Source organism: Vidua macroura, chromosome 24 (genome assembly GCF_024509145.1).
Source record: "Vidua macroura isolate BioBank_ID:100142 chromosome 24, ASM2450914v1, whole genome shotgun sequence".
In the NCBI taxonomy this organism is placed as follows: Eukaryota; Metazoa; Chordata; class Aves; order Passeriformes; family Viduidae; genus Vidua; species Vidua macroura.
Window position 1 is genome coordinate 3,275,738 of NC_071594.1, and position 17,318 is coordinate 3,293,055.

The window sequence follows — 17,318 nt, forward strand, 5'->3', positions numbered from 1 at the left end:
TCCCTCACCGACAGGGTAAGTCCTGCTGCTCCGGGGATGGCTGGGGCATCACCTTCAGAAATAGAAAAGTGAGAGAATTAAGGGTTTTTTCTTGCTGTTGGTGATCCAAGGGGCCTTTTTCCTGCTGCCTGTGAGGGACGATGGCTGGGGACTCCTTTCTGAGGGCTGGGAGCAGCACAGGGTGCTGTGGAGAGAGGCAGGACACTGGGAGCTGGTGATGCCATGGGGGGCCCTGCATGGCTGGGGGAGAGGGGCACAACTCCCATCCATCCCATCCCATCCCATCCCATCCCATCCCATCCCATCCCATCCCATCCCATCCCATCCCATCCCATCCCCCTGCTCGTTCAGCACCTCCATCATGCTGTGGGCTCAGCTCAGCTGCCCTGGAGCTGGAACGGGAACCAGGGGCTTCTCCATGCCTTGAACAACCCCCCTGCCCCCCAGAGCTCCCACTTCTGCTGTCTTCAAGCCTGGGACCACCACAAGGGTGTTTTTTGGTCCTGTGGGACTCCAGCAACTCCACAAGACCCTCTTGCTTTAAGGGGTTGGGGCTGGTTTTGGGCCCTGTTCCCATTTCTGATGTCCACTGGGGTTTAGCAGGATCTGTTTCTCATGGCAAAGGGAGGGGGCAGAGGGCTGGAGGAGCTGCTGTCCCCCCAGGCTGGGAGTGGAGAGCTGGGCTCAGCCAGACCGAGCACGGCCCCGGCTCTGCGTCACTGCTCCCCACGGCTGTGGTTTCCTTCCCTCGGAGTTTCAGCTTTGCCACACAAAGAACAGCCCCTCTTGGGGATGGCATGGTGGCTGTCGGTGACACGGCCACCCACCCAGGCTGGGGACAGGGCACTGGGGGTCCCCAGGTCAGGCCCCACAAGCCTGGGCGAGCAGCAGCGTGACGGAAACCTCCCGAGGCCTCCTGCCCTCTGCCCGGAGGTGACTCACAGCTGTGAAAACTGGGGGAGGAATTTTAAAAAGTGCTGCTGAGCTCTGAGAAGGCAGGTGGAACCAGCACGTCTTGCTCAGACCTCCAGCATCACCTTGGCTGCTCCTTTGCTGGTGTCACCTCCTGGGTGGCCCTTGCTGGTGCCAGTGTCCTGTGCATCCTCCACAGCCAGGGAAGAGCACGGGGAGATTTGGGATGGGTGCTTGGCTGCTGGCAGGAGGAGTGTTCAGCAGGTGGGAGCTGGGCTGGGAGCCCCTGGGATGGCTGGCAGGAGCAGCCATTGCTGCTGCAGTTCCAGGCTCCATTGGCACCGTGCAATCAGAGATAAGGGCTTGCCTTCCCTTCCTGTTGCCAAACCCTCCTCAGCAATCAGGGTTTGGGCCCTTGAGAGCAGCAAAATGAACTTCCAGCTCGCTCCCTTTCTGCTGTTTCCTAGCAGGCTGGAGCAAAGGTGTCCAGCGAGGGCAGGGCTGGCCGAGTGTCCCCACCAGGCCAGGCCAGGCCATGTCCGAGCGCCGGGCGGGCGCCAAGGGCCGGCGCTTGGGCTCCAGCCGGCGCAAGCAGCTGCAGGAGGGCCCCGGTGAGGAGCCACCATGGGCATCTGAAATAGTGCAGAGGGTGCAGCACCTGCTGAGCGACAGGGACACAGAGCAGGCAGGAGTTGTCACCCGCTCGGACATGCAGGTGAGAGGGTGGGGCTGTCCCCTGGGCTCCAGCACTGCTGGGGTCACTGGAGATGGTGTGATGGGAGGATTTTACCCTGATTTGCTTTGGTTTTAGAAGTTGCAGGAGGAAGGTTTGCCGTGCAGCAGGGAGGAGCTGGAGCTTGTGTTCGATGGGCTGGATGCCGCGGGCACCGGGCGCTTGGGCACAGAGGAGTTCACGGCCGGGCTCCGTAAGTGCAGCCTGGGCTGGTCCTGGGCACGGTCCCGGGGCTCTCCTGGGGGATGTGAGGTGCTGCCTTTGCTGTGTGGCACAGGATGAATCGTCCCCATGACCAGCTCTCAGCCCCTGCCTCACCTGGTGCGAGGTCCTGCTGTGCTGAACCGCTTTGTTGAAGCCGTGGAGGGGGAAGTGTTGGGCTTTGGGCTTTGCTGTTGCCCTGCCTGGGCACCGAGGATTTGGGGTATCTGTCAGCAGGGCATTTCCTGAGCTCCCAAAAAGCTGCCAGGGAGCACCGGCGGAGGAAGACGGCGTCCCGGAGGGTGCGGCTGGTGCTCCCCACCCCGGAGCTGGAAGGGGGGGACAGCGAGGAGCGCAGACACTTCGCTGCCTTTATGGAGCAGCTGGGCACAGACAACCTCTCTGAAGAGTAAGTGCCCTGCTTGGCACCCATGGGTGTCCTGCAGGATGGATAGAGGGGGAAAGGGGCAGGATGGATAGAGGGGCAGGAGATCCCCACACAGGCAGGGAGCCCAGAAATGCCCTGGAGGTGCCTTTGGCCTGAGCACAGGAGCAGGGTCACAGCGACCCCAGAGCTCATCTGCCCTCACACACCTCAAAAATGTGAGTGAAGTGACTCAGCTGGCCTGGCTTTGGGGCTTCTGGGGGAATGCTCACCCCAAAACACCCCACTCCCTGCAGACGGGAGATCTGGCAGCTCTGGGTGAAGCTCCGGCAGGATGAGCCCCAGCTGCTGGACAACCTGGAGGACTTCCTGGCCAAGATGAGGCACCGCATCCAAGAAGCCAGGAGCGAGAAGGAGGCTTTGGAGCTGACTCTGAACAAGTGAGTCACCCCAGGATAGTGCATAGGGATGGGATAGGAGGGATGGGGACAGGGACGGGGCTCTGGAGGATCACCCCAGCGTGCGGAGAAACCTGCGTGCCTTCAGCATATCCACCAGCGGCCGGAGCAGAGGTTTTGCCAATGTTTGGGGTCGGGCTCCCTCTACAGTCACGAAGGGATGGCAAAAGGGCCGGACTCGGACTGCCGGACACGTCCGTGCTGGGTGGCCCTCCGGGCAAACCCAGCCGCAGCCTGAGGCTCCCGAGGGCAGTGTGGGGTCCCAGGGGCTGCACCCCCTGGAGCGGGGTCTCACACCCCTCCCCGGCCCTGCTGTCGCCACAGGCGTGTGGCTGAGCACGACAAGGACGTGCAGCAGCTCTGCGAGGTCCTGGAGCAGCAGGTCCAGCAGGAGCAGCTGCGGCTGCAGCAGCAGGTGGGTCCCCGGCTCCTCCTGTCCCCTTGCTGTCCCTGCTGGGGGAACCCAGCACCCCAAACCCCCTCGGCAGCTGCCGATGGGTGAGTGGGTGCCAGTGTCCTTGTGCCACCCCAGAGCATGGCCCGGAGCCGCCAGCAGGGCGAGGAGCTGCAGCGAGTGCTGGATGCCAGCGAGAGGGAGGTGCAGCGCTTGGTCACGGCGCAGATGGAGGTGGGCTGGCCCCAACCCCCTTTGTGAGTCAGGGGTCTCTGGGTTATGCTGTAACAACCCCACGGTGCTGCGCAGCCGGTCCCGGTGTGTCCCCAGCAGCCCTTGCTGCAGGCTGTCACACAGGACCCTCTACGCCACATTTGCCACCCCCATCCCCACACTCCCCTCCATCCCCAGAGGAAACAAGTTGACTTTCCCTCCCATCCACCATCCTCGGGTGGGGGGGGGGGGGGTGTGAAATTCAACCCCGGGTCTTGAGGAGGTGATTATGAATCATTTTGCGTGGGGATTTTTGGCTCTGAGTGTCCTGGTTGCCATCGCACAGCTGGAGCAGCGCTGCCGCAGCCTCCACAGCTCCCAGCAAGTCACCAGCACGGAGAACCAGCAGCTGGAGGAGAGCAACCAGGCACTGCAGCAGCACCTGCAGCACCTGCACCAGCAGCTGCAGCAGACCCAGGGCCACCTGAGGACAATGAGGGCTACAGTGGCTTGGGAGCACATGGGGGAGCCCGGGTGAGTAGCTGAGTGACCGTGTGTCACTCGTGTGTCCCCACACACGTCATTTCCTCCTGGATGGGGTGTGAGTTGGATGGGCCTCAGCCATCATGGTGTTCCAGTGCTGCCCATGGTGCAGATTAATCGTGGTTTGGTGTGCAAAGCATCGGAGGAAAAAGCAGCACTATCAGCACCATGCGCTGAATGTGTCCCTGGAGGGCAGTGCCAGAGAGATGGGGGTGTCCTTCACCCAGGAGGGCTCAATAGGACAGATCCAAGGACTGTGGGTTTTGCTGAGCTGCCCTATCACTACCCTGACAGCTCTGGTGCTGGGGTGGATGTGGTGGAGAGGATGGAGTTCCCATTTTGACCCTTGTGCTCTGTGTTTGCAGGGACAGAGTGGTGGCAGAGTTACCCATCGAGGTGCCAATGTCCCCACAGGTACTTCAGCTGGGTGTGTGGGGACAGGACAGGAGGCCCAGGGCCTTGTGCTGATCCTTTTGGGACTGCTGAGGAGCTCAAGAGCACAGGGTGCTACTGCAGCACTGCCTCCCCTAAAATCTCTCTCAAATAGGGCTGGCACGGATGTTTGGGGAGGGAGGGGGTTGCACCACCTGACTTCTGATACCCCCCAGATTTTGCTGGATACCTGCTGGAGAACTCCACATCATTTCAGGTGGATATTCTCCCTCACCAAGCATTTCTCTCTCTCCTCTTCCCACCCTGTTTCCCACAGCTGAGTCCTGGGAAGAGCGAGAAGTTCCGCTCTGAGATGCGGATCAGGCTGGGATCCCAGAGCAGCGAGAGCAAAGCCAAGAGCACCCACCAAGTGTAAGGGGTCCTGCTGCTCCTGTGTGTGCTCCTGGGGTCAGGAGCTGGGGCTGAGCCCCAGGCCCTCCCTCCACCCTTCCCAGGCAAACAATGATATTTGTCCTTTTAGCACTCCTCTCCCACCCACTCATCTCTCACCCTGGAGCTCATCCCAGCTCATCACCCCCTTGGCTCAGGAACTGGCTGTAGGTGGCTGAGAGTTGTCTTTTCCTGTCTGATAATGTTAAGATGGGTACTGGGCAGAGGCCAGGATGCAGCCCCGGGTCTGGCTGCCTGCGTGTGCATTCCCCTTTCCCTTGCCCCCATTGCTGCCTGTGTACACTCCAAGTGCAGTGAGGGGAATAAAATCAGGTTTGGACAGGGATGGGGTGAGGCTGTAGATCAGAAACCCTCTGGGACTGACTGGGGATGGGAGGGAGCTGGAGCCTGACCTGGGAGCTGGTTCATTGCCCCCATTTTCTGCCCTTTCCAGGGTTTGGGAAACGCTGCCATCAGAAACAAACCTTTCAGAAGCCCCACGGAAAGCAAGCTCTACAGAAGAGGACCCCTTCCCAGAACCTTTAAAAGAGGAAGGTGTCTATTTCCAAAGCTCTTTGCTAAGAGAGATGAATGATGCAATAGCGGCTCTGAGCAAACATCTGAAGGCACAGACACAGGGTGCACCCCTGGCAGACTCTCCCTGTCACCCCTGGGACAATGCTGAGCCCCAAACGGGGCCAGAGGCAGCAACAGCCCATGAAACCACCCCTGGGGTCCTGCAGGAGACCCTCCCTGGCCACATCCATCATGAGCTGCTGGAAGGAGACCTGCAAGAGGGGCCAGCCTCAGCTGAGCTTCGTGCTCTGGATGTGACACAGGCTGGTGCGTCCGCAGGAGCTGGGCACTGCACGGCTCAGGAGCCAGGGGCAGAGCAGGGAGAGAGCCCAGAGGAGGCACAGAGGATGTCATTCCTGCAAGGAAAGGGTGCTGGTGTGGAGGAGATGGTGCTGAATGTGGCTGAGCATCTGGGAGAGAGCATGGAGGCAGGAGAACAGGGGCAGATGGAGGTGGAGGGAGCAGAGTGGCTGCAGGAAACAACAGCTCGGGCAAAACCACAACTCCTGGGAGATGCTGAGGAAGTAGAAATAAGCCAGAGAGAAAATTTGGAGGCAGGTTTGGGGCCACCTGAGGCTGGGCAGGAAGGCGTAGCAGTGGGACAGGGCCTTGCCATGGATGAGCAGCAGTCAGGCAGGGCGCTGGGTGAACGTGTGCAGGCCCCGGGCACAGCGCTGCAGGAACGGGCTGAGCCAGCACTGGGGCTCCCTGGGAAACTGGAAACTGAGCTGGGAGAGCACTTGGAGCCAGAGCCACCATCCTGGGCTGAGGCACAAGTGGGAGCAGCCCATGGGAGTGGTGTCCCTGAGGTGACAGTGGCTCCTGGCCCAGGAGTGCTGGACGAGGAGCGTGCCAGGATGGAGGTGCAGCCCTGGGGAGAGACTGCAGACTCCAAAGTGCTGGAGGTGCTGCCAGCCCAAGCTGAGCGTGCAGGGAGCAGCAGAGCCAGGGGCGAGGAAGAGGAGGTGCAGGAAGCAGAGCCCAGGGAGACAGAGCAGCAGCTGCAGGGTGAGTGTGCGAGGGGAGGCGCAGGGTGGAGAGGGAGTGCGGGCACTCCGGAGCCACTGGCAGCGGCTGTGCCCCCCACCCACGGGCAGGGAGGAGTGGGAACAGATGTGGAACTGATGGAGGCCCAGAGCAGCACCAACATGGAGCTGCTGGCAGAGGTGGAGGCAGATCTGCAGGTCTGGAATGAGGCTGGATCCCCAGGGACACAGCAGGGAGGGGGCGTGGATCCAGGTGTGCAGCTGGAGAAGGATAAACCAGAGGTAGGGCTGGGAGAAGAAATGGGGGCTGCTGCAGTGCACAGTGAGGGTCCTTCCCCTGCAGAAACAGCTGTGGGCAGCCCAGACTTGTGTGGGCTGTTCCCAGGTAAGTCTCAGGTACTGGAACTGGTGGAGGCAGATCTGCAGAACTCTGGGGGTCTCAGCCCAGAAAACCCCCAGGGAGGGAAGGGGGAAAGAGCTGTTCAGCTCCAAGAGAATGATGGAGAGGATGGGGCAGAAGGACAGAGTGAGCACGGGCTGCCACACGAGCCCGTGCCTCATCCCAGTGCAGTGACCATGGGTCAGGGGGAGGGGGCTGGTGCAGGGCTACAACTAAGGGAGAATGCTGAAAGCCTGGACACTACTGAGGACCAGAGCACTGGTGCCAATGTGCAGCTGATTGCAGAGGGGGGTGAGCTCAGACAGACCCCAGGAGGGAGCACAGAGGCAGATCTGCAGCCCTGGGGTGAGGCTGGATCCTCAGGGACAGAGCAGGGAGGGAGATTGGATCCTGAGGTGCAGCCCCTGGATCAGGGGGATAAAGCAGAGTTAGAGGAAGGGGAGGCAGAGGATGCCCAGGAAGACACGCAGCTGTCAGAGGGTCTCAGCTCAGGAGTCCCACGGGGAGGAGAAATTGGAACAAATGTTCAGATGGAGGAGAAGGATGATGAGGCACAAAGACAGGATGAGGATGAGCTGTCACAGGATGAGTCTGTGCTTGATCTGCACAGATCAGCAACTGAGCACGGTGAAGCAGCTGATGAAGACATGCAAGCACAGGAAGAGGCTGAAAGCCTGGACACTACTGAGGACCAGAGCACTGGTGCCAATGTGCAGCTGATTGCAGAGGGGAATGAGCTTAAATTAGTCTCAGGAGAAAGACCAGAGGCAGATCTGCAGTCCTTAATCCAGACTGACTCCATGGGGACAGAGCAGGGAGGGAATGTGGCTCCAGATGTGCATCCCCTGGATCAGGAGGATAAAGCAGAGGTAGTGAAAATGGAGGCAGAGAACTCCTGGGCAGACACTCAGCTGAGTGTGGCTGCCAGCCCAGAAACCCCCCAGGGAGGGGGGCACAGTGCACTTGTGCAGCCCAGGGATGGGGCTGGGGACTGGGGACAGGGACAGGGTGGGCGTGGGCCCGTGCAGGAGCTGGTGCCTGACCTGTCTGGAGTGACCATCAGACAGAGAAGGGGGACAGATGCAGGTGTGCAGCCAGTGGAGGAGGCTGTAATCCTGGACACAGTGGAAGTTCAGAGCACTGGTGCCAGTGTGCAGCTGATTGCAGAGATTGAGGAGGAAGAGGATGGGGCAGAAGGACAGGGTGAGCACGGGCTGCCACATGAGCCTGTGCCTCATCCCAGTGCAGTGACCATGGGTCAGGGGGAGGGGGCTGGTGCAGGGCTACAACTAAGGGAGAATGCTGAAAGCCTGGACACTACTGAGGACCAGAGCACTGGTGCCAATGTGCAGCTGATTGCAGAGGGGAATGAGCTCAGACAGACCCCAGGAGGGAGCACAGAGGCAGATCTGCAGCCCTGGGGTGAGGCTGGATCCTCAGGAGCAGAGCAGGGAGGGAGATTGGATCCTGAGGTGCAGCCCCTGGATCAGGGGGATAAAGCAGAGTTAGAGGAAGGGGAGGCAGAGGATGCCCAGGAAGACACGCAGCTGTCAGAGGGTCTCAGCTCAGGAGTCCCACGGGGAGGAGAAATTGGAACAAATGTTCAGATGGAGGAGAAGGATGATGAGGCACAAAGACAGGATGAGGATGAGCTACCACACAAGTCTGTGCTTGATCTGCACAGATCAGGGGTCAGGCAAGGAGAGTGGGCTGATGAAGACATGCAAGCACAGGAAGAGGCTGAAAGCCTGGACACTACTGAGGACCAGAGCACTGGTGCCAATGTGCAGCTGATTGCAGAGGGGAATGAGCTCAAATTAGCCTCAGGAGAAAGACCAGAGGCAGCTCTGCAGCCCTTGGGTGAGGCTGGATCCTCAGGGACAGAGCAGGGAGGGAGACTGGATCCCGAGGTGCAGCCCCTGGATCAGGAGGATAAAGAAGAGTTTTTGGAAAGGAAGGCAGAGGATGTCCAGGAAGATAGGATGTTCCATGAGGGTCCCAGCCCAGGGGTTCCATGGGGAGGGGAGGGTGAAAGAGCTGTTCAGCTGGAGGAGGAGGAGGAGGATGGGGCAGAAGGACAGGGAGAGCATGGGCTGCCACACGCGCCTGTGCTTGATCTGCACAAATCAGCAACTGAGCACGGTGAAGGAGCTGGTGAAGGTATGCAAGCACAGGAGGAGGCTGAAAGCCTGGGCACTACTGAGGACCAGAGCACTGGTGCCAGTGTGCAGCTGATTGCAGAGGGGGATGAGCTCAGACAGACCCCAGGAGGGAGCACAGAGGCAGATCTGCAGCCTTTGGGTGAAGCTGGATCCTCAGGGACAGAGCAGGGAGAGAGTGTGGATCCAGAAGTGCAGCCCCTGGATCAGGAGGATAAAGAAGAGTTTTTGGAAAGGAAGGCAGAGGATGTCCAGGAAGATAGGATGTTCCATGAGGGTCCCAGCCCAGGGGCTCTATGGGGAGGGGAGTGGGGAAGAGCCCTTCACAATGAGGAGGATGAGGAGGGTGAGGCACAAGTGCAAGGTGAGAATGGGCTGCCTCAGGAGTCTGTGCTTTCTCCAGAAGGAGCAGGAGGCCGACAGGGAGAGGGGGCTGGTGCAGGAGCACAGCCACAGGAGGAGGCTGAAAGCCTGCACACACTGGAGGCCCAGAGCACTGATGCTGATGTGCAGCTGTTCACAGATCAGCAGATGCCCAAATCAGGCTCAGGAGGGAGCACGGAAGCAGACCTGACACCTCTGGGTGTAGCTGGACTGTGGGAAGGGGAGCAGGGCCTGACTCTAGGTTTGGAATCAGTTCTGGGTCCATCTCCCACTGCAAACCCATGGGAAGGAGCTGCTGCTGCAGATGTGCCCCCTCCAACTGAGGCTGCTTTGTGTCCTGAGCCTGCCACACCTGCAGAGGGCCCTGGTCTGGAAGCAAAACTGGGAGCATGCATTGGTCCTGAGGGGCAGATTCTGGAGGCACAGGAATTACTGCAGGGAGAGAGGGCTCCTGCAGAGGGGAAGCCTCTGGATGGAGCTCACGGTCTGGAAGTGGCACAGGGAGAGAGGCTGGAGGTAGAGGTGAGGCATGGAGTGAAAACTCAGGGTCTAGGACTAAACCAGGGCCACGATGATGCTGCATTGGCCTCCCTGGTCTCTGAGGTGCTGTCACAACTCAGCCCCCTAAAGCTGGAAACGATGATGCAGGAGGATGTTCTCATTCCAGATGTGTGGCGGCTTTGTGCTCCAGGACAGGCAGCCCAAAGGGAGCTTCAGGAGCAGGTTTCAGCACAGGGACATGAGGGGAGGCTTCACACGGTGGCCCAACAGCCAGAGGGGGAGACACCACCCACGATGGAACCGGAGCACACGGCTGCTGGATCTGCTGAGCATCCGAAGCAGGAGGTGCCACCAGCATCAACACTGCACACAGCAGTGCGACCAGGAGATGCTGGGAGTGATCAGCTGGGGGTGGTCCTCAGAGAAAACTCACTGGGGCAAAGGCAGCTCTTGGGAGAACAGAGCAAAGACCTCAGTGTTGGTCAACGAGAGAAGATGCAAGAGTTTGGTCAGAAAATGAGCCAGGAAGGTGAGCCCAGCTCAGGAGAGCCAGGGGCTGTGACTGCAGGCGGGGCAGGAGCTGCCCCGAGGGGTTGTCCTAGAGCTGCCCTGGACCCAGACCACCTCTACAATGTGCTGTTCGTTGGGGACTCCCACGTGGGCAAAACGTCGTTCCTGTACCGTTTGCACACCGACACCTTCAACCCCCACCTCACCGCCACAGTGGGTAGGTCTCCTCCAGCCGCCCTCCAGGCACTTGCTTGGATCACAGCTGCAATTCCCCTTCCTCCACCCCACAAGCTGCTGGAGGTCCCCACATGCCTGTTTCAGCTCATGCCAAGCGTGTTGTACAACCAGTCCCCAGGGGCCAAGCAGAACCAAGTCCCCACGCCTGGGTGCTCATGGGCAGGAAATGCTGCTTCTCCTTGTCCTTCTTAGCAACAGTGGACCAGGGCTTTCCTCTCCGCTTTGCCTTTCAGCTCCATTCTCCTTTCTTCACCAGCCTGCTTTTATTCATCATGAGATGAGAGACCTTCCCAAAATCCAGTGATTAAACATCTAAAAGCCAGAGGTTCACTTGGGACCAACCCCTGGAGCTGCAGCCTCAGACCACCCTGCACCATGTTTCTTCTCCATCCAACTTCTGTCACAGGGCAGAACTCTACAGTATCAAAATATCCTCTTTTGTGTCTTCCAGGACTGGATTACCAGATCAAAACGCTGGTTGTGGATAATGAGCGCTTTGCTCTCCGCCTGTGGGACTCAGCTGGTCAGGAAAGGTGAGGTCTGTGCTGCTTAAGGACACAACCTGGGGTTTTTCCCCCTGTAGTTTAGGGGCAACTGATGTTCTTTGCTTTGCTAAGCAAAGGTGAGATTGCTCAAGGAGGGACTCTGTACAGTATGTGATCTGATAAAGCATAATAAAGGAAGTAATTAAGATAAAACTGGCACTCAGGCTGTTCTATGGCCCCTGCCAACAGGACAAGAGCCAAATCTGGGGGTTGCCTGTTATGTAGACCTGCATTCCCACCTTTTCCACTAGGATTTCACATCACTCCTAGGCAGAACCTCCTTAGACCATCCTGGTGATCATCCAAAATGCCCGCAGGTACCGCAGCATGACCAAGCAGTTCTTCCGGAAGGCGGACGGGGTGGTGCTGATGTACGACATCACCTCCGAGTACTCCTTCTCCGACGTGCGCTACTGGCTCAGCTGCATCCAGGTGGGGGCGGTCCCGAGCTCCGGGGGCTCATAGGAAAGGCCAAGCCCTTTGGAAAGGGTATTCTGCATTGCGTTCATTATAAAATAATTTTTTTTCCGTAGAAGATTTAAGTCAGATATAGATGATTTTCACACGCTGGCAGTGTTTCCCAGGGTAATTTGTTGATAGAACCAGTAGGGTAATGATCAACTCTTAAACAATTAAAAACTAGTGCAAAGGAATGGAAAATGTTTTTACATCAAGAATAGTCCACTTTGAGTCAGAGAATGGGAGGTTATTCAAGGCCTATTAAAAACTTATTTTCAGAGATTTCCAGTTGACACGAAGCCAGTGTTTAAAAATCTGAAACAAAATAGGATATTGCCTTGCTTGGTGCCTGTAAATCCCAGCCAGAGCACTTTCAGACACTGCTGTAGTTGAGCACAAAGTGAATTCATTACAAGTGTAACTCATCCAGTGCTCTGCCATGTTAATAGACAGAGGCAGATGATTTAAGGAAAATAAAAATCTTAAATGCTGTTGAACTTATTGAATAATTTAAAGTTTTGTTATTAGCCCAAATCCGTGAGTGTCAGTCATGGTGTTTCAGGATATGTGTAGGCAGTGTGGCCAGCTGGGATTCAAGGAAGATTTCCAAGCTGTTCTGATCTTCCCTTCTTTCTCACTCAGGAAGGAGCAGAGGATGGGGTTGCTGTTCTGCTTCTTGGGAACAAAACCGACTGTGCTGCCCAGAGACAGGTCCCTACAAAGGAGGGTGAATGCCTGGCCAAGGTAGGTGGTGAAGCACAGCCACCCAAGTGAGGCAGGGACAGCTCAAGGTCAACACCACCAACCTGAAGAGCTGGAGAAAGGGGAAAACCTTTAATTTACCCCTCATGCATCAGTGTTTGACAAAATGTTCTCTGAACCCATCTCTCACCCTTCCCTGCCTTGCTTTCCCTTTGCCACTTCAATTTTGCCTCAGCACCATCCCAGTAAATTGGTTTATGGAACTGGATTTGTAAATTAAAACATTTTAAGCTCTGCCTTTCTTTGCTGTGAAGTGTTAAGTATCTTCCCAGCATCACAGAAATAACAAACCCACTGAGCACTATACTGGTTTAAAGATAATGAAATGATCAACGTTTGATTAATCTCTTCACATATAGATGGCTAAAAAAATTAGATGAGGAGAATGAGAAGAATCTCACCTTTACTGACTTAATTTTAAAGCTTATGGGATTTGGGCCAGAATCCATGGACCAGTTTTACTAATGGAGATGAGGGATAGACGCTTATTTCCCAAACTGGTAGGGAGCAAAAGAGTTGGGAACATCTAGTTATGCCTCTCTCTGTGTTTGCTCCCATAAGCAGAAGGCATCACAAACTCTTCTGTCTGCACAGTCATCCTTTTCCTTGGTATTAAAAGCTGGTGTTGTAGCAACCAGAAAATCTGGATTTCACCCTCATGTTCCAGTAAATAAGTTATTGAGTTATTTGTTTCCTTGATCCCCTCCCGTTTCCCCTTGACTCGGACTGTCCCATTGCTGTTTATTCCCACATTAAACTATTCCAGTGCAAGAACATTACATTTCTACTCGGGGTCTGTGTCTTCCAGGAGCACCAGCTCATGTTTTACGAGTGCAGCGCTGCCTCGGGCCACAACGTCTTCGAGTCCATGGTCAGCTTCACCAGGTGAGCCATGTTCTTGGACTTTTCTAGCTGTCCTCAATTAAATGGACTCCCTCCATGGTTTTTTAACTCCAAATACTGGATGTCACCATCACCAGACACTCCATGCCCAAATGTCAGGGAAAACTCAGGGAAACACCTGCTGGGATGAACATTTAGCACTGCCCTAACTTGTCTCCTGAACAACCAGCATTGCAAGGAGGTGAATTAAACCCTTTTGGGGGTGCTGCTGATTTCTCCTTGGCTTGACTGAAACAAGTTCTGTCTGTGATTTGATATAGGTTGGAATTTTTAGCAGCACCCACAGCTCTTGGATCACATGGAACTGGAAGGATCCTGACTCCTTTCAGCTGTGCTGAGCCTCTTGTACCATGGCTTGTCAAAACAAACAGCACAGCAATACAAAACGGGGGAACTACCCAGCTAATTTGCTTCCTTTTCTCCCAGGTTGCTCAAAGTTCGTGAAGATGAATTGAAAAATAAGGCAGAAGAGGTACCAAAGGCACCCCAGAAGAAAAAGAGCTGCTGCTGGTGATGGACAGACACCCCACACACTGATCTAAAACTGCACCAACAGCCAGAAAAGCATAAAAATAGTCCTTGGACACCTTCTCTTTTCCTGTGTGTCTTCCTTGCCTGATCTTCCTTGGATGCTGAGAGCAAAAGCTGCTGTGTGGGACCCCCTACCATTCCCCCAGAGCACACCAGCCCTCCAAAATACTTCTCAGGGAACTTTGCAACTTTCTTTTGGAGACCAAAAACAGGCCAAGAAAAGGGGCAGAAAAGGAACCCAGCTGAGTCTGAGATGCTGCAATGATACTGGAAGCAGCAGGGAGTAAACCCAAGCCTTGGGATAGAAGAAATGAAAACCTGAAGCCATCCAAGTGTATAAAACAAGGGGTTTTAGTGGGCTGTGGGGACTTCTGCTCTGGCTTTGTAATCTGATTGGATTTGATCAGGAACAATGAGATATTCAATATATTCTAAATGCACTTAAATCTCCAATGACACAAGGTAAAGCTAATTTTTCCCTTCCGTGGTTTATCCTGCCAGTGAGCAGTGATGGGGCTTGTCAGAAACTACTAAATATTTTGCTTAAAATAAATTCAAAAGCCCCAAGAGCATATCCAGGATATGAAGATAAATGCTTGCAAGAGGTTTCTTTCATTGTGTTGTCCCCAGAGCAGAATTCTGGATTATTGCAGCAAATTTCAGGCTGGGCAGAGAAGAATGAGCTGCTGCATCCTGCCCTTCTGCTCTTTGTGAAGTACTGAATTGGTTTTAAATCCAGCTTGAAAAAATCTAAATAAGCACATCACAATTTCAAGTTTTTTTAAAAAATCTTTTTACAGCTTGATCGAACTCTGTTTTTTGCAGGAAAAAAAAAAAAAGATATACAGACTAAATAAATAAGAATACAAGTGCTATATTGTAGTATTATGTGTTCCATGTAAATTCCCAGCAGTTCAACAGGTGTATTTAAAGACACTGCTTATGTGCAGAGTTTGCAGAAATAATTCTGCCTAGCTGGGTTTACTTTTTGTTGCCATTATTATTTATATGGACACAATGGCAAAGCATAATAGTAGCCAGTTTGTGCTTTAGAAAAATAAAGTGACAACAGGAGTTGGGCTTCTAGCAACACTATATATTTTCATATATAATTATATATATTTTATATATATCACCTTCACCAGCCAGGGTCCAACTTTGCAGTGACTCTGGAATTTCTGAGTGTTTTAGGGATGATTTATTTCTCTTGCACACCCCAATTTATCACTCCAGTACCTCTGTACCCTAAGTCTCCATCCCCTGTATCTCCCCCCAGCCTACCTCAAATCATTCTCCTTTGGCCCCATCATTCAAACACTTAATTTTCTTAATGTAATATATTTCATGCTCCCATTCCTTGTCCATCCCTCTTTACTGTATTTCTTTATACAATATTTTTAGTGATGAAGCAGCTCATCAGGAAGGATTTATGTGGCTCAGCTCAGAGCTGTGCCTGAGGGGTTTGATAATTGGGATATCTGGAATAGCTTTTTCTTATTCTTTGGGACCCTCTTCACTATTTCTTCTTTTATTTAAAAATAATATAAATCCAAGTGTACTTTGCAAATTTGATCCATAATAAGAGAAGCACCATTTCAGCCCGATCAACCCAAAAACTTTCTGCTGGGTCTGTGTGGAGACCAGGTCTGTAACACATGTAAAGCCACCCATCAGATCTGCTTTTCCTTTTGCCTAAATATGCTGGGATTGCACATGGAAGATGCTGCTTGGCCAAGTGGCAGCAGGATTGTGCAAGAAACGGTTTTATTTGATTCCAAAATGAAGAGTTGAGGCCGTGGAGGCTGAATTTTCCCATTAGATGGCAGCAGCTGCAGCAATTCCTCCCCACTGCAATATTGCTGCTGCAGGGAAGGACCAGGGAGCTTGAACAGGGCCCAAAGTGGAAGCTGAAAAAAAAAAAGCCTTCCCAGAACAGCAGGCAGAAAGAAATGTCTATCTTATTGCCCTGGAAATCACCTCTAGAAAAAAGGATGGAGTTTGTGCCCAAAGTATGAGTTACTACACTCCAAACCTCCCCATCAAACTTGGAAATGAATTTTTCATTGCCAGGCTGGGAGAAACACCGGGCAGGCAATAAATCACATTGGAAAACATGGGCAGCATGTTGCACTTGAAAGCACCTTTAATAATTCACATTCCAGCAAACATTCCCACTCTGGGATCAAAGGCACCGCTCCTTTGCAAGCCATTAAACGCCTGCACAGTGTTTGGAGGAGGATCAAGGCCTGGGATATTAATAGCAAGAGGGAAATGCATACTTGTTTGGACCACAGGATGTTTTTTTTTTAAATCAGGTGGTTTCCTTTAAAGCTGTTTGAAATTCCTCAAGGCGCTCCACAAGAATTAGAGGAGCTGCCTCAGCCAAGCCAAGCTTGGGAAGATCTCGGATCGCAGCCCAAAGTCAGCGGGCATTTACCATCATCCTGCTCGGATGAATCCACCTTGGAAGATGAGAATCCACACGAGCTTCTGACAAGTTGGAACAAATCTTCAACCACAGCTTTCAGTGCCCCAGCCATGGGATTTGGGTTTTGCCCAGGAGTGTCTCCCAGAATTTCACCCCATTCCCCTGGAAAGGCAGGAAAATCGAGATGAGGAGACAATCCCACTCCCTGGGCTGGGATTGACAGGGCAGGAAATCCAAACCTGAGTAGAGGAAGTCCTTTTTCTTGCAATGTTTAATTCATCTGCAGAACTCAGCGCTGCAGGAAGTTGTTGAGGCCGGGAACTTAAACAAGGCTGAAATTTAAACAAGGTTGCTCTAAAGGGACTTGGTCTAGTGGAACGGGGGAGTGGAATGAGATGATCTCTAAGGTTCTTCCAACACAAACCATTCCAGGATTCTTCGAAAATGCATCAGAGAGATACCAAAACCACCCATCACACCCACAATCAAGAGCTGACTGAAAATATGTTTAATTGCAGCTAAGGACTGAAGCTCATGTCTGACAGTAGGGTGAGGCTGAGACCCCTCACTCCTGCATTCTCCCAAGCTTTTCATGCCAGGGGTGCCTCTAGGGACCTTCTCTTGCCCCATCTCCAGCCCTTTATTCCTCAAAGCCCTTCCCACAATTTTTAGGGCTTTCCCAGATTTTTTTGGGGGGTGTTAACTGTGTACTCAGTGCTTATCACTTGACCTGTGGGAATGAGCACTCATTAGTCCCCCATAGGGCTGGGGATAAGTGAGGTTCAAGGGGGTATTGTGAGGGTCTCCCAGGGGGTGCTGGAGGGTCTGGGGGGGCTGCGGGGTGATACTGAGGAGTGTTGGGGTGCTGGGGGGTGGAGTGAGGTGTTAGGGATGCTGTGAGATGTGGCTGTGAAAGATTTTGGGGTTCTGGAGGGTGTTGGCTCAGGAAGATGCTGAGGGTTCATGTGGGCGCTGTGTGGGAGGTCTCAAGGTGTTGGTGGGGGCCTGGGGGCTCGGGTATTTCTTAGGGGGTCTGTGAGTGATGGGGGTCAGGCAGGTGCTGGAGTGTGGTCTCGAGGTGTTTATGGGCTCAGGTAGATACTGGTGGGGTGCCTGTGTGTAATGACAGGGTCAGGCAGTTGTTGGGGGTGGTCTCAAGGTGTTTATGGGTTCAGATGGGTGCTGGGAAGGGTCTTAGGGGTCCTGAGGAGCTCTGATGATCCAGGGGAGGCTCAGGCTGGTCTGGGTTTGGGATAAGCATGGACTGAGATAATCA

General features: G+C 54.2%; 1 protein-coding gene across 1 annotated transcript; it reads left to right on the plus strand.

The window, feature by feature from the left end:
• The first annotated feature begins 1,447 nt into the window (after positions 1-1,447).
• Positions 1,448-14,403, plus strand: RAB44 (RAB44, member RAS oncogene family). Its single transcript, XM_053998426.1, has 16 exons — positions 1,448-1,627; positions 1,724-1,838; positions 2,084-2,255; positions 2,528-2,671; positions 3,014-3,104; positions 3,222-3,317; positions 3,643-3,830; positions 4,205-4,253; positions 4,549-4,643; positions 5,116-5,504; positions 9,834-10,394; positions 10,866-10,947; positions 11,277-11,391; positions 12,061-12,162; positions 12,989-13,065; positions 13,510-14,403. Exons 1-16 carry the CDS (start codon positions 1,448-1,450, stop codon positions 13,595-13,597), a joined length of 2,544 nt encoding a protein of 847 aa, XP_053854401.1. The 3' UTR covers positions 13,598-14,403.
• Positions 14,404-17,318: the final 2,915 nt, after the last annotated feature.